The sequence below is a fragment of the Macrobrachium nipponense genome, chromosome 22, assembly GCF_015104395.2.
Source record: "Macrobrachium nipponense isolate FS-2020 chromosome 22, ASM1510439v2, whole genome shotgun sequence".
NCBI lineage: Eukaryota > Metazoa > Arthropoda > Malacostraca > Decapoda > Palaemonidae > Macrobrachium > Macrobrachium nipponense.
In genome coordinates this window covers 16,970,528-16,983,906 of record NC_087213.1, presented here as the reverse complement: position 1 = coordinate 16,983,906, position 13,379 = coordinate 16,970,528, and the positions used below count along the sequence as shown (strand labels likewise).

Below are 13,379 nucleotides of genomic sequence, written 5' to 3'. Positions count from 1 at the left end.
ATATTGATGATTTCTATTTCGTTTCATTCATCCATTGTACCTTATCGCTGTTTTTGTGTGTATGTGCGTGCATAGACACCCATTTTGAAAGGCCTGTTTAAAAAACGCGAAGCTCTGTAGATTTTTATGCAAATATACATGTTTTTATTACTGAGGATTTTTTTCTTTTTTTTTTTGTACTTTTGAGTTTCGCATCATACCGAACATGATTTTATTTATTTTTACTTATTTTTTGGTAGAAAAGATATCACACGTTTCATCGGCGTTTTAATAATAGTTCTTTGCATGAATGAGGTTTTGGGTTTTAGTGTATTAGTGTCGTAAGTTCACCCTCATGGTCTTCGCTTGAAGTGGCGCCGCCTGAGTTGACAGATGACCTAAGAGTGTTCGACCAACGACAGTGGTGTGTTGGAGTGAGAACACTGTGGTTCACTCTCTAGGAACAGGTCTTCCTCCCAGAGACCACTTCAGATTGTACGATCGGTTAGAATTCGTATTTTGACGCGAGTTCTCGCGAGAGTGTGACCGAGAAGCGAGTGATGCACTTCCATTAGTGCTTTACTATCGTGAGTTACAAGTGCGAGAGAATGAAAGTGCTGAGGCTTTCTGTGAGTTAGCAGCACACTTATGATCTATAGTGCTAAGTCTTTGGAGTGTGGGAACTTCGGAAAGGGCAGTTATTGTGGTGTGTTAGAAGACAGAGAATTGTTCATAGTTATCACACATATAGATTGATCTTCATTACCAATATTTTATCGTAGTGGTTTTCAATTTGATCTTTATTACGAATATTTTATCGTAACTGAGAAGTGTAATAGTCGTGGTTTTCAATTTTTTAAGCTTTTTATTGCTTTTTTTTATGAGGCCTTTGCAGACAAATAGATTCTGTGTTATTGGGCCAACGGAATTTCTAATACGATCTTTTTGTTGAAAGCGTAAGTTCAGATCATACTGGTATGCAAGTGTGCACTTAGGAATACGAGAACGTAGAAAATGTAAGTGGTTAGGAAAGTAAATGGTTAAGGGAAGTGCACAGGAAAGTAGTTTAATCCCATTCAAGTTAAAAAAAAAAGATGCTAAGGGATTCTTAAGTGTGTAGAGATACTAGTTGATCTATTCATGTGTACTGAAAAACCTGGAGGATGGCTTACTGAGTATAGAAAAATACAATACGATTATGCTGAGTGTTAAAAAAAAGTACTCGAAGGTTGATTTAGTAAAATACTCGTGGACCTATTCGTATGTGCTAAAAATATTATAGATCCATTTATGTTCATAGAAAAATAATAGACGACCCACTTGAGTGTAGGACCTATATAAGAACATAGACACATACCTGAGGGTCCATTGCAAAACGGTGCCTGTTCCACTGTAAAATGGATGCCTTTACTCCCAAACCTTCTTCAGGGGGGATGCGAGCTTCTCGCTCCCTCGACTTCCAGAAGATACGGAACTCCTTCAGGAGGAAGCCCAAAGCAAAAGACTTCAACGGAGCGAAACCATCGGAATCGAGTCGGGACTTGGCCTTGTCGGCCGACAGAGGCAGTACCCCGCCGCCGATAACCGAAACCGCCGTTAGATCGAGCAGCTGGACGGATCTCAGCACTGTCGAGAAGGTGTCTCATTTTCCCTCGGGCGTGGCAGTCTCAGATTCGAAAGAAAGTCTCAGAGGTCGAATTTTCGGCAAGATGAAAATCTTCCATAGCAGTAAAGACGAATTGGATGGGAAGGGGTCATCCGGCGGCAAGGCCGGGTCATCGGACAAGGACCAAGATGGCAGCTGTAATAATAAGGGGAGCTTCATCATCAGGATGAAGGGAAGGCAAAACAGTAAGGAATCCTCGAGCTTGAAGTCGCTCGACTCGGGCACTGACCCCTCGACCTGGAAAGGTGTTCGCCTTCTCAATAAATTCTACAGTCAAGAACAAAGTCTGGATAGCTTAGAAGCGGGGGCGGCTTCTCGTGATGAATTGTTTAAGAATAGCGCTAACGCCGAAGAGTCTTACTGGAAAGGTGTCAGTTATTTGGAGAAGGCTCAGCATTTAGTAACCAATGATAACGCTGTAGACGAGGTGGCAGAGAAAGGCAAATGCGATGGCGGTGGAATAGGTAACAGTAAAACCGAAAATCAGACAGACACAAACGAAGATGCCCATAAGGACTTGGGGCACGACGACGACGTCAATGACGAATCGGATGTCATAACTGCCGAGGCCAAAGACCAGGACAATTGGCTCCATCACGAGAAACCGCCACCACTTGCGAAGTCAGCGACTGAGAAAGATCCCAACAGCAAGGCTGCCTCGGCGCCTCGGGACAACTGGAGGGTTCGGGCGTCGGCCGCCTCCTTGAACGGCTCCCTCCGGTCCCTTTCGACCATCCCGATGTCCCCTCCCCCGAGGTCTTCCCACGTCGTGAGAAATTCCAGGTACGCCCACCAGAAGCGGGGCAAAGTGGCCCGGCAGTCGTTCCAGGTGTATCCGAAGAGTTTCAGTCAGATGAAACAAAAGCTCGGGAGAAAATTTTCCCGAAAAGGAAAGGTAATGTTCCATTCATTTCCTGTGGTTTCCCCAGGATAAGGTAGATGTATAAATCTTCCAAGTTTGAATTGCGAATAAGGATAGTACGCATTTTCTCTCTCTTTTATTTGAAAACTTATATTTTAAAGTTCAGTATAAATCTTCCAATTTTGAATTGCGAATAAGGATAGAATGCCTTTTTTCTCTTTTATTTGAAAAGATACATTTTAAAGGTCATTTTACAATTTAATACATAATATTATACAATATATGTAATTTATGTACAAAATCAACAAATATATAATCATGATATTTTTTTATAGATCAATATACTTAAATTTAATATGCACATGCATACATATACTTATTTGGTAAAAGTGCAGAAGAGTGTGTGCTTTTTCTTCCACAGATCGAGGCATGTTTCATAGCAACAGAAAATAGCAGTCCATTTGCATCAGACAACAAAATTAAGAAAAAACCGCTTGGATTTGATAACAGTCCACTTACATTTGAGAACAAAAAATTAGTCCACTTGCAACTGAGAAAAAAATAAGTCCATTTGCATTTTAGAACAAAAACTAACAAACCTCTTGCATTTGAGAACAAAAATTAACAGTCCACTTGCATTTGAAAAAGAAAAACATTCCACTGAAATTTAAGAAGAAAAAATAACGGTCCACTTGCATTTGAAAAAAAAAATTACATTCCACTGAACTTTGAGACGAAAAATTAACAGTCCACTTGCATTTGAAAACCAAAACAAAACCTAATAAATAAATAACTAAATAACATTCCACTGAAATTTGAGAACAAAAAATAACAGTTCACTTGCATTTGAAAAGAAATAACTTTCCGCTGAAATTTGTTAACAAAAAATGACAGTCTACTTGCTGTTGATTACTCTGACCTGTGAAAAGCTAAATGGCGTCTGTGGTGTGTTTGTTATTTTCTTGTTGCGCAATTCTTATAAGTAGGCGTTAAAGATAGAATCTTCTGAAGGAGAGAAAAAGATAATTTTCAGAGACTACAAATATCCTGTGTTAATTTTATATTAGGATTATAATGATTTTATTCTTCTTCTTTCCCACCGTTATCCCTACATTAAGGGGTCGGTTGCCTGATGCGCCTTTCCTTGCAACATCAGGCGTGGTTTATTGTTTGGCAAAGGGGTTTTTACGACCGCATGCCCTTGCTGTCATCAACCACAGTTATTGGAGGTGAGCCTAGCCTTTGACTAAAACGTCCACCTGCTAGACAGCAGTTTCCACAGTTATTGGCGGTGAGCCGAGCCTTTTACTAAAAAGTAAGACTGCAAGGTAGCAGTTTCCACAGTTATTGGCGGTGAGCCCAGCCTTTTACTAAAAAGTATGACTGCAAGGCAGCAGTTTCCACAGTTATTGGCAGTGAGCCCAGCCTTTTACTAAAAAGTAAGACTGCAAGGCAGCAGTTTCCACAGTTATTGGCGGTGAGCCCAGCCTTTTACTAAAAAGTAAGACTGCAAAGTAGCAGTTTCCACAGTTATTGGCGGTGAGCCCAGCCTTTTACTAAAAAGTAAGCCTGTAAGGCAGCAGTTTCCACAGTTATTGGCAGTGAGCCCAGCCTTTTACTAAAAAGTAGGACTGCAAGGCAGCAGTTTCCACAGTTATTGGCGGTGGGCCCACCCTTTTTCTAAAAAGTAAGACTACAAGGCAGCAGTTTTCCACAGGTTATTGGCGGTGGCCCCAAGTCCTTTTTCTTAAAAAGGGAAGAAACTGCAAAGGCAGCAGGTTTCCACAGTTATTGGCGGTGATCCCAGCCTTTTCTAAAAAGTTTAAGAACTGGCGACGGCAAGGCCAGTTTTCCACAGGTTAAAAATTGGCGGAATGGGCCCACCCTTTTTACCTTTTAAAAAATTAAAAGACTTCCAAGCAGCAGTTTCCACCCAGTTAAAAGTGGCGGTGGGTTTCCTTACCCACCTTTTACTAAAAATTAAGACTGCCAAGGTAGCCCATTTTCCCCAAAAGTTATGCCAGGTGAGCCCAGGATTTAAATTAAAAAGTTTTCAAAAAGTAAGACCTTGGCAAGGCCCAGCAGTTACCAACAGTTTATTGGCGGAGCCCAGCCTTTTACTAGTAAAACTTGGAGGTAGCAGTTTCAAGTTATTGGGCGTGAGCCCAGCCTTTTATACTAAAAAGTATGACTGCAAGGCAGCAGTTCCACAGTTATTGGCAGTGAGCCCAGCCTTTTACTAAAAGGTAAAACTGCAAGGCAGCAGTTTCCACATATATTGGGCGGTGATCCCAGCTTTTTTACTAAGGTAAGGGAAGACTGCAGAAAAAATCGCATTTCCATAGGTTTAAATATCGGTGGGCCCAGCCTTTTCTAAAGAATAAGAACTGGCAAGGTAATCAGTTTCCACAGGTTATTGGCGGTGAGGGCCCAGACCGTTTACCTAAAAAGTATTTTGACCGCAAGGCAGCAGTTTTCCCCAAAACGTTATTGGCGTGATCCCATCCTTTTCTAAAAAGTAGACTGGAAGGTACAGTTTCCATAGTTAATATTTCGGTGACCCAGCCTTTTACTAAAAGGTTAAGACTGCCAGGGGTTAAGCAGTTTCCACCCAGTTATTGGCGGTGGCCTTTTCCCAGCCTTTTACTAAAAAGTAAGACTGGAAGGTTAGCAGTTTCCATAGTTAATATCGGTGCGGCCCAAGCCTTTTACTAAAAGGTAAAACTTGCAAGGCGCAGTTTCCACCGTTATTGTCGGGGATCCCGCCTTTTACTTAAAAAGTTAAGGACTGGAAGGTAAAGCAGGGTTTCCCATAGTTAATATCCCCGGTTTTAGCCAAAAGCCTTTTTACCTAAAATAAGACTGCAATGGCAGCAGTTTCCACAGTTATTGGCGGTCGGTCCACCCTTTTAACTAAAAAAGTTTAAGCCTACAAGGCAGCAGTTTCCACAAGTCATTGGCGGTGGGCCAGCCTTTTTTCTAAAAAGTAAGACTACAAGGCAGCAGTTTCCACATTTATGGCGGTGGGCCAGCCCTTTTTTCTAAAAAAGTAGGACTGCAAGGCAGCAGTTTCCCACCAGTTGATGGCGAGTGAGCCCAGCTTTTTTCCTAAAAAGTAAGACTGCAAGGCAGCAGGTTTCCACAGTATTGGCGGTTTGGGCCCACCCTTTTTACTTAAAAAGTTAAGCTGAAGGCAAGCAGTTCCAGTTATTGGCGGTTGGGTCCACCTTTTTACTAAAAGTAAGGGACTGGCAAGGTAGCAGGTTCACAGGTTATTGGCCCAGTGAGCCCTTCCAGGATTTTACTAAAAGTAAGACTGGCAACATGGCAGCAGTTTCACCAGTTTATGGCCGTTTTGGCGAGCCCAGCCTTTTTTACTAAAAAGTAAGGACTGGAAGGTAGCAGTTTCCATAGTGTATGGCGGTGTTTAGCCCAGCCCTGGTTACTTAAAAAAGTAAGACCCTGGAAGGTAGCAAGTTTTCAGTTTCCATAGTTAAAAAATGGCGGTCGAAGCCCAAGCCTTTTACTAAAAAGTAAGACCGCCGCAAGTAGCAGTTTCCACAGTTATTGGCGCTTACCCCAGCCTTTTACTTAAAAAGTAAGACTGGAAGTAGCAGTTTCCATAGTTATTTGGCGGTGAGCCCAGCCTTTACTTAAAAAGTAACGACATGCAAAGGTAGCAAGTTTCCACAGTTATTGGCGCTGTTTTTGAGCCCAGACCGTTTACTAAAAAGTAAGACTGCAAGGTAGAACAGTTTCCACAGGTTATTGGCGGTGAGCCACCCAGCCTTTTACTAAAAAGTATGACTGCAAGCAGCAGTTTCCACAGTTTATTGGCAGTGAGCCCAAGCCTTTTACTAAAAGGTAAAACTGCAAGGCAGCAGTTTTCCCACCAGTTATTGGCAGGTGGGATCCCAAGCCTTACTTAAAAACTAAAAGGTTAAACTGACAAGGGTAGCAGGTTTCCATAGTTTAATTGAAGGCGGAGGGCACCCAAGCCTTGTTTACTAAAAAGTCAATGACTGCAAGGCAGCAGTTTCCACAGTTATTGGTCGGTGAGCCGCCCAGCCTTTTACCTAAAAAGCCTTTTTATGCAAAAAAACCGCAAAAGGCATGCAAGTTTCCACAAGGTTATTGGCGGTGAGCCCAGCCTTTTACCTAACAAAGTAAGACTTTGGGAAGGTAGGCAGTTTCCATAGGTAAATAGGCGGTGGAAGCCCAGCCCTTTTACTAAAAAGGTAAGAACTGCCAGGTAGCAAGGTTTCCAATTATGGCGGAGATTTCCGCCTTTACTAAAAAGTTTAAAGGACTTGGCAAAGGCGGTTAGCAGGGTTTCCATGGCTAATATCCCGTGAGCCCAGCCTTAAAAACTAAAGGTAAAACTGCAAGGCAGCAGTGTTTCCACAGTTTTATTGGCGGTTGGGGATCCCAGCCTTTTTACTTTTAAAAAAGTAAGACTGGCAAAGGCAAGCAGTTTCCATAGTTAATATTTCCGGGTGAAAAGCAGAGCCTTTACTAAAAAGGCTAAGACTTGGCAAGGTAGCAGTTTCCCAGCCAGTTTATTGGCAGTGGGCCCAAAGCCTTTTAACTAAAAGGTTAAAAACTGGCAAGGGTAGCAAGTTCCCATAGTTGTTAATTGACACGAGCGAGGCCCAGCCATTTTACTTAAAAAGGGTTAAACACTGCAAGGCAAGCAGTTTCCACCAAGTTATGGCGGTGATCCCAAGGCCTTTTCTAAAAAGTAAGACTGGCAAGGTAGGCATTTTCCACCAGGAATAACCGGTTTTGGGCCAACCCTTTTACTAAAAAAGTAAGACTGTGGTCAAGGCAGCCAGTTTTCCACAGTTAATTATCTGGTGGAGCCCAGCCATTTTACTAAAAAGCTTAAGGACTGCAAGGCAGCAAGTTTCCACAGTTATTGGCAGTGGGGGCCCAAAGCCTTTTTACTAAAAAGGTAAGAAAAACTGCCAAGGGCAGCAAGCTTTTCCACAGTTATTGCGGCGAGCCCAGCCTTTACCTAAAAAAGTAAGATTGGAACTAGCAGTTTCCCTAAAAAGTTAATATCGGACTGAGCCCAAGGCCTTTTACGAAAAAGGTAAAACTTTGCAAGCCAGCAGTTTTCCACAGGTTATGGCGGTGATCCCAAGCCTCTTTACTAAAAAAAGTTAAGACTGGCAAGGCAAGCAGTTTCCACAGTTAAGTTAATGGCGGGTTTTTGAGGCCCAGCCCTTTTACAATAAAAAGGTCAGACTGCAAGGCAGCAAGTTTCCACAGTTATTGGCAGTTTTGGGCCAACCTTTTACTAAAAGGTTTTTAAAACTTGGCAAGGTAGCAGTTCCCATAGTTATTGACGGCCCGAGCCCAGTTCCTTTTAAAAACTAAAAAGAATGACTGCAACGGCAGCAGTTTCCACAGTTGATTGGCCGGTGTTGGGGGATCCCAGCCTTTTTTTTACCTAAAAAAGCTAAGGGACTGCAAGGCAGAGCAGTTTCCACAGTTAAATGGGGTGGGGCCACCCTTTTAACTTTAAAAAGGGGGGGGTAAGGATGGCAAGGCCAGCAAGTTTCCCACACTTTTATTGCCAGGTGAAAAAATAATCCCCAAGCCGCTAAAAAGGCAAGGAATACAAGGGCAGCAAGGTTTCCAACCAGATTATTGGCGGAGGAGGGCCCAGCCCTTTTTACTAAATTAAAAAGTAAGAACGCCAAAGGCAGCAGTTTTCCAACAGTTATTTGGCGAGTGGGCCCACACTTTTACTTAAAAAGGGGGGTAAGACGCAAGGCCCAGAAGTTTCCACCAGTTTTTATTGGCGGAAAAAATGGCCCAAAACCTTTAAAACAAAAAGTAAAGTGAATGCCAAGTAGCAAGGTTTTCCACCCGTTATTGGCCGAGGGTTCCCAGTCCTTTTACCTAAAACCAGTAAGAATGGCCAAGGTTCAAGCCAGTTTTCACCCAGTTTTTTATTGGCGGTTGAGCCCCGCCTTGTAACTAAAAGGAAATAAAACAGGCCAAGCAGGTCAGTTTCCATCAGTTAGTTAGGCGGGTCGAGTTGAAGCCCAGTCTTTTTAACTAAAAAAAAAGTAAGACCTGCAACGTGGTAGCCAGGTTTCCATTAGTTAATATCTCCCGGGTGGGCCAAGACCTTTTACTAAAAAAAGTAAGACTGCCAAAGGTAGCAGTTTCCAACAGTTGATTGGCGCTGAGCCCAACCTATTTTGCTAAAAAAAGTAAAGACCTGGGAAGGTAGCAGTTCCAGTTTCCAAGTTAATATCGGTGAGCCCAAGGCCTTTTGCCTTAAAAGGCTAAGACTGCAAGGGTAGCAGTTTCCACAGAGTTAACTGGCAGTGGGGCCCCCCAACCTGTTTACTAAAAAGTGGTAAAAACTGCAAGGCATAACAGTTTCCACCAGTTATTGACCGGCCCGAGAGGCCCAAAGCCTTGTTTTACTTTTAAAAAAAGTCAGACTGCCAAGGCAGCCAGTTTCCACAGTTATGGCCGGCGGGGGGATTCCCAGCCTTTACTAAAAAGTAAGACTGCAAGGTAGCAAGTTTACCATTTAGGTTAACTATCGGTGGGGCCCAACGCCTTTTTACTAAAAAGTAAAGACTGCCAAGGTAGCAGTTTCCACAGGTTATTGGTCCTGGAGCCCAGACCTTTTACTGAAAAAGGTAAGACTGGAAGCGGTAGTCAGTTTCCATAAGTTTAATATGCGGAGGTTGGAGCCCAGCCTTTTACTAAAAGGTAAAGACTGCAAGGTTGAGCCGTTAGTTTTCACCCAGGTTATTGGGCAGGGCGGGCCCAACCTTTTACTAAAAAGTAAGAACTGGGAAGGTAAGCAGGTTTCCATAGTTTATATCGGTGGGCCCAGCCTTTTATCTAAAAAGTAGACTGCAAGGTAGCAGTTTCCCACCAGTTATTGGGCGCTGAGTCCCAGCCTTTTACTAAAAAGTAAGACTGGGAAGGTTAGCAGTAGTTTTCCAATAGTTCAAGATCGGTGAGCCCAGCCTTTTACTAAAAGTAAGACTGCGAAGGTAAGCAGTTTCCATGGTTAATTAATTCGGGGAGCCCAGCCATTTTACTAAAAAAGTAAGACTGCAACGGTAGCGAGTTTCCATAGGTTAATAGCGGTTGAGCCCAGCCTTTTGCTAAAAAGGTAAGACTGCAAGGTAGTTTTTCCAGTTTCCCCAGTTTGATTGGCAGTGGTCCCAGCCTTTTTACTAACAAAATGGTTAAGACTGCAAGGCAGCAGTTTCCACAAGTTATTGGGCGGTGGTGGGCCCAGCCTTTTGTTTACTAAAAAGTAAGACTGCAAGGCAGCAGTTTTTCCACAGTTTATTGGCAGTTTGGTCCTAGCCTTTTACTAAAAGGTAAGACTGCACAAAGCGGTAGCAGTTTCCATGTATTGGCGGTTGGGGTCCATCCAGCCTTTTACTAAAAAGTAAGACTGCAAGGCAGGCAGTTTTCCACAATTATTGGCAGTGGGGTCCCAGCCATTTTTACTACAAAAAGTTAAGACTGCTAGGCAGCAGTTTCCACCAGTTTATTGGTGGTAGTGGTTCCAGGCCTTTTAACTAAAAAGGTAAAGTCTGCAAGGGCAGCAGTTTTCCACAGTTATTGGCCGGTGGGTCCAGCCTTTTTACTACAAAAAGTTAAGACCTGCAAGGCAGCCAGTTTCCACAGTTATTAGGCAGTGGTGGGTCCCAGCCTTTTACCTAAAAAGGTAAGACTGCAAGGTAAGCAGTTTCCCAGAACAGTTATTGGCGGTGGGTCCAGGCCTTTTACTAAAAAGTTAAGACTGGCAATGGCAGCAGTTTTCCACAGTTATTGGGCGGTGAGCCCAGCCTTTTACTAAAAAGTAAGACTGGCAATGGTAAGCAGTTCCATCCAGTTATTGGGCGGATGGGTCCAGCCTTTTAACTAAAAAGTAAGAAAACTGCCAAGGCAGCAGTTTCCACCCAGTTATTGGCGGGGGCCCGGGTCCAGCCTTTTACTGAAACAAAAAAGTAAAACGCAAGGTAGCAGTTTCCACAGTTATTGGCCAGTGGGTCCCACCGCCTTTTACTAAAAAGTAAGACTGCAAGTTTATGCAAGGTTTCCACCAGTTATTGGTCAGTGGTCCCAGGCCTTCCCCCTTTTTATTAAAAAGTAAACGACTGCAAGTAGCAGTTTCCATAGTTAATAATTCGGTGAGCCCAGACATTTTTAACTAAAAAGTAAGACTGCAAGGTAGCAGTTTCCACCAGTTTATTGGCAGTGGTCCCAGCCTTTTAACTAAACAAAAAGTAAGACTGCAACGGTAGCAGTTTCCCAGTAACGTTCAATGAACGGTGGGCCCAGCCTTTTACTAAAAAGTAAGACCGCAAGGTAGCAGTTTTCCATAGTTAATATCGGTGTGCCCAGCCTTTTACTAAAAAAGTAGACTGCAAGGTAGCAGTTTCCACAGTTATTGACGGTGAGCCCAGCCTTTTACTAAAAAGTAAGACTGCAAGGTAGCAGTTTCCATAGTTAATATCGGTGAGCCCAGCCTTTTGCTAAAAGGTACGACCTTGGCAGGTAGCCCGTTTTCACTATTTTGTACTTGCAAGTAGCCAGGGTTTCCACAGTTCTTTGTTATTTGGCCCAGCCTTTTCTAAAAAGTAATTGACTGCAAGGCAGCAGTTTCATGGTTAATATCGGGGAGCCCAGCCTTTTTACTACAAAGTAAGACTGCACAAGGTAGCGATTTTCACAGATATTGGCGGTGGGTCCCAGCCTTTTACTAAAAGGTAGACTGCAGCAAGCAGTTTCCACAGTAATTGGCACGTGGGTCCCAGCTTTTTACTACAAAAGGTAAGACTGCAATGGCAGCAGTTTTCCAGTTTTCCACAGTTTATTGGCAGTGGGGCTCCCCAGCCTTTTTACTAAAGGTAAAGACCTGCCAGGGCAGCATGTTTCCACAGTTAGTTGGCAGTGGGGTCCCCAGCCGTTTTACTAAAAAAGAAAGGTAAGACTGCAAGGTCAGCAGTTTCCACAGTTATTGGGCAGTGGGTCCCGCCCCCCCTTTTACGAAAAGGTAAGACTGCAACGGCAGCCAGTTTTCCACAGTTATTGGCGGTGGGTTCCAGCCTTTTAGACTAAAAACGTTAAGACTGCCAAGGCCAGCAGTTCCTTTCCACAGTTTAAATTGGCAGTGGTTCCCAGCCGTTTTGACTAAAAGGTAAGACTGCAAGGTTAGGCCAGTTTTCCACAGTTAAGTTGGCCGGTGGGATCCAGCCTTTTTACTAAAAAGTGAAGACTGCAAGGTCAGCAGTTTCCACATTATTGGGCAAGTGGGTCCCCAGGCCTTTTACTAAAAGGTAAGACTTGCAAGGTAGCAGTTTCCACCCAGTTATTGGTCGGTGGGTTCCCAGCCTTTTATCTAAAACTCAAAAAGTAAGAACTGCCTAGGGCAGCCAGTTTTCCACAAGTTATTGGCGGTGGTGCCCAGCCTTTTAACTAAAAAGTAAGACTGCAAAGCAGCAGTTTTCCCACAGTTATTGCGGTTTGAGAGCCTTAGCCGGTTTTCTGAAAAGGTAAACTGCAAGGCCGTTTCCACAGTTCTTTTTGGCGTGGGCCCAAAGCTTTTTACTAAAAAGTAAACATGCAAGTTAGGCAGTTTCCACAGTTTTATTGGCGGTGGTTCCAGGGCTTTTACCCTAAAAGATAAAACTTTGCAAGGTAGCAGTTTTCCACAAAAGTTAAATTGGCGGTGGGTCCAAGGCTTTTACTAAAAGTAAAACTGCAAGGTTTTAGCCAGTTTCCACGTTATTGGCGGTGGGTCCAGCCTTTTATCTCAAAAGTAAAACTGGCAAGGTACAGTTTTCCACAGTTATTTGGGCGGTGGGGGGTTTCCAGCCTTTTACTAAAAAGTTAAAACTTGGCAAGGTAGCCGGTTATCCACCAGTTATTGCGTGGGCCACCCTTTTTATTCCTAAAAAGTACGAAAACTGCAAGGCAAGCAAGTTTTCCCACAGTTATTGGCAGGTGGGTCCAGGCCTTTTTACCTAAAACGTACGAAAACCTGCAAGGCAGCAGTTTTCCACACCTTTATTGGCGTGGGTCCAGGGCCTTTTACCCTAAAAAGTAAGACCTTTTGCAAGGCAGCAGTTTTCCCAAAAGTTTAAAATTGGCGTGGGGTCCGCCTTTTACTAAAAAGTAAAACTGCAAGGTTTAGCCCAGTTTTCCACAGTTATTGGCGGTGGGGTCCCAACGCCTTTTACTACAAAAAGTAAGACTGCAAGGCGAGCAGTTTCCACAGTTATTGGCGGGGTCCCAGTTTTCCTTTTAAAATAAAAAGTGAACTGCAAGGCAGCAGTTTCCACAGTTATTGGCGGTGGGTCCAGCCTTTTACTAAAAAGTAAGACTGCAAGGCAGCAGTTTCCACAGTTATTGGCGGTGGGTCCAGCCTTTTACTAAAAAGTAAAACTGCAAGGTAGCAGTTTCCACAGTTATTGGCGGTGGGCCCAGCCTTTTACTAAAAAGTAAGACTGCAAGGCAGCAGTTTCCCACAGTTCATTGGCAGGTGGGTCCCAGCCTTTTACTGAAAAAGTAAGGGACTGCAAGGCAAGCAGTTTCCACAGTTAATTGGCGGTGGGTTCCAGGCCTTTTACTAAAAAGTAAGGGACTGGCAAGGCCAGCCCAGTTTCCACCAGTTTTATTGGCGGTGGGTCCAAAAAGGCCTTTTACGAAAAAAAGTAAACTGCAAGGTAGCAGTTTCCCACAGTTTATTGCGGTGGGTTCCAGCTTGTTTTACTAAAAAGGTAAGGGACTGCAAAGGGCCAAAAAGCAGATTTTCCACAGTTATTGCGCAAAAGTGTGGTCCCAGCCTTTTACTAAAAAGGTAAGACGGCAATG

The 13,379-nt window shown here is 43.5% G+C and overlaps 1 protein-coding gene across 16 annotated transcripts in view; it reads left to right on the top strand.

Moving 5' to 3' along the window:
* The first annotated feature begins 407 nt into the window (after positions 1–407).
* LOC135198512 (discs large homolog 1-like protein) overlaps positions 408–13,379 on the top strand; it is a 754,910-nt gene continuing 741,938 nt past the window's right edge. For 8 of the 16 annotated variants that reach the window (XM_064226154.1, XM_064226164.1, XM_064226161.1 and 5 more), the window contains exon 1: positions 408–2,540. In XM_064226154.1, coding sequence (XP_064082224.1) covers positions 1,377–2,540 — 1,164 coding nt within the window. In that variant the 5' untranslated portion in view covers positions 408–1,376. The remainder of the gene's footprint in view (positions 2,541–13,379) is intronic. The other 8 variants (XM_064226167.1, XM_064226168.1, XM_064226166.1 and 5 more) reach the window with 1 other exon arrangement.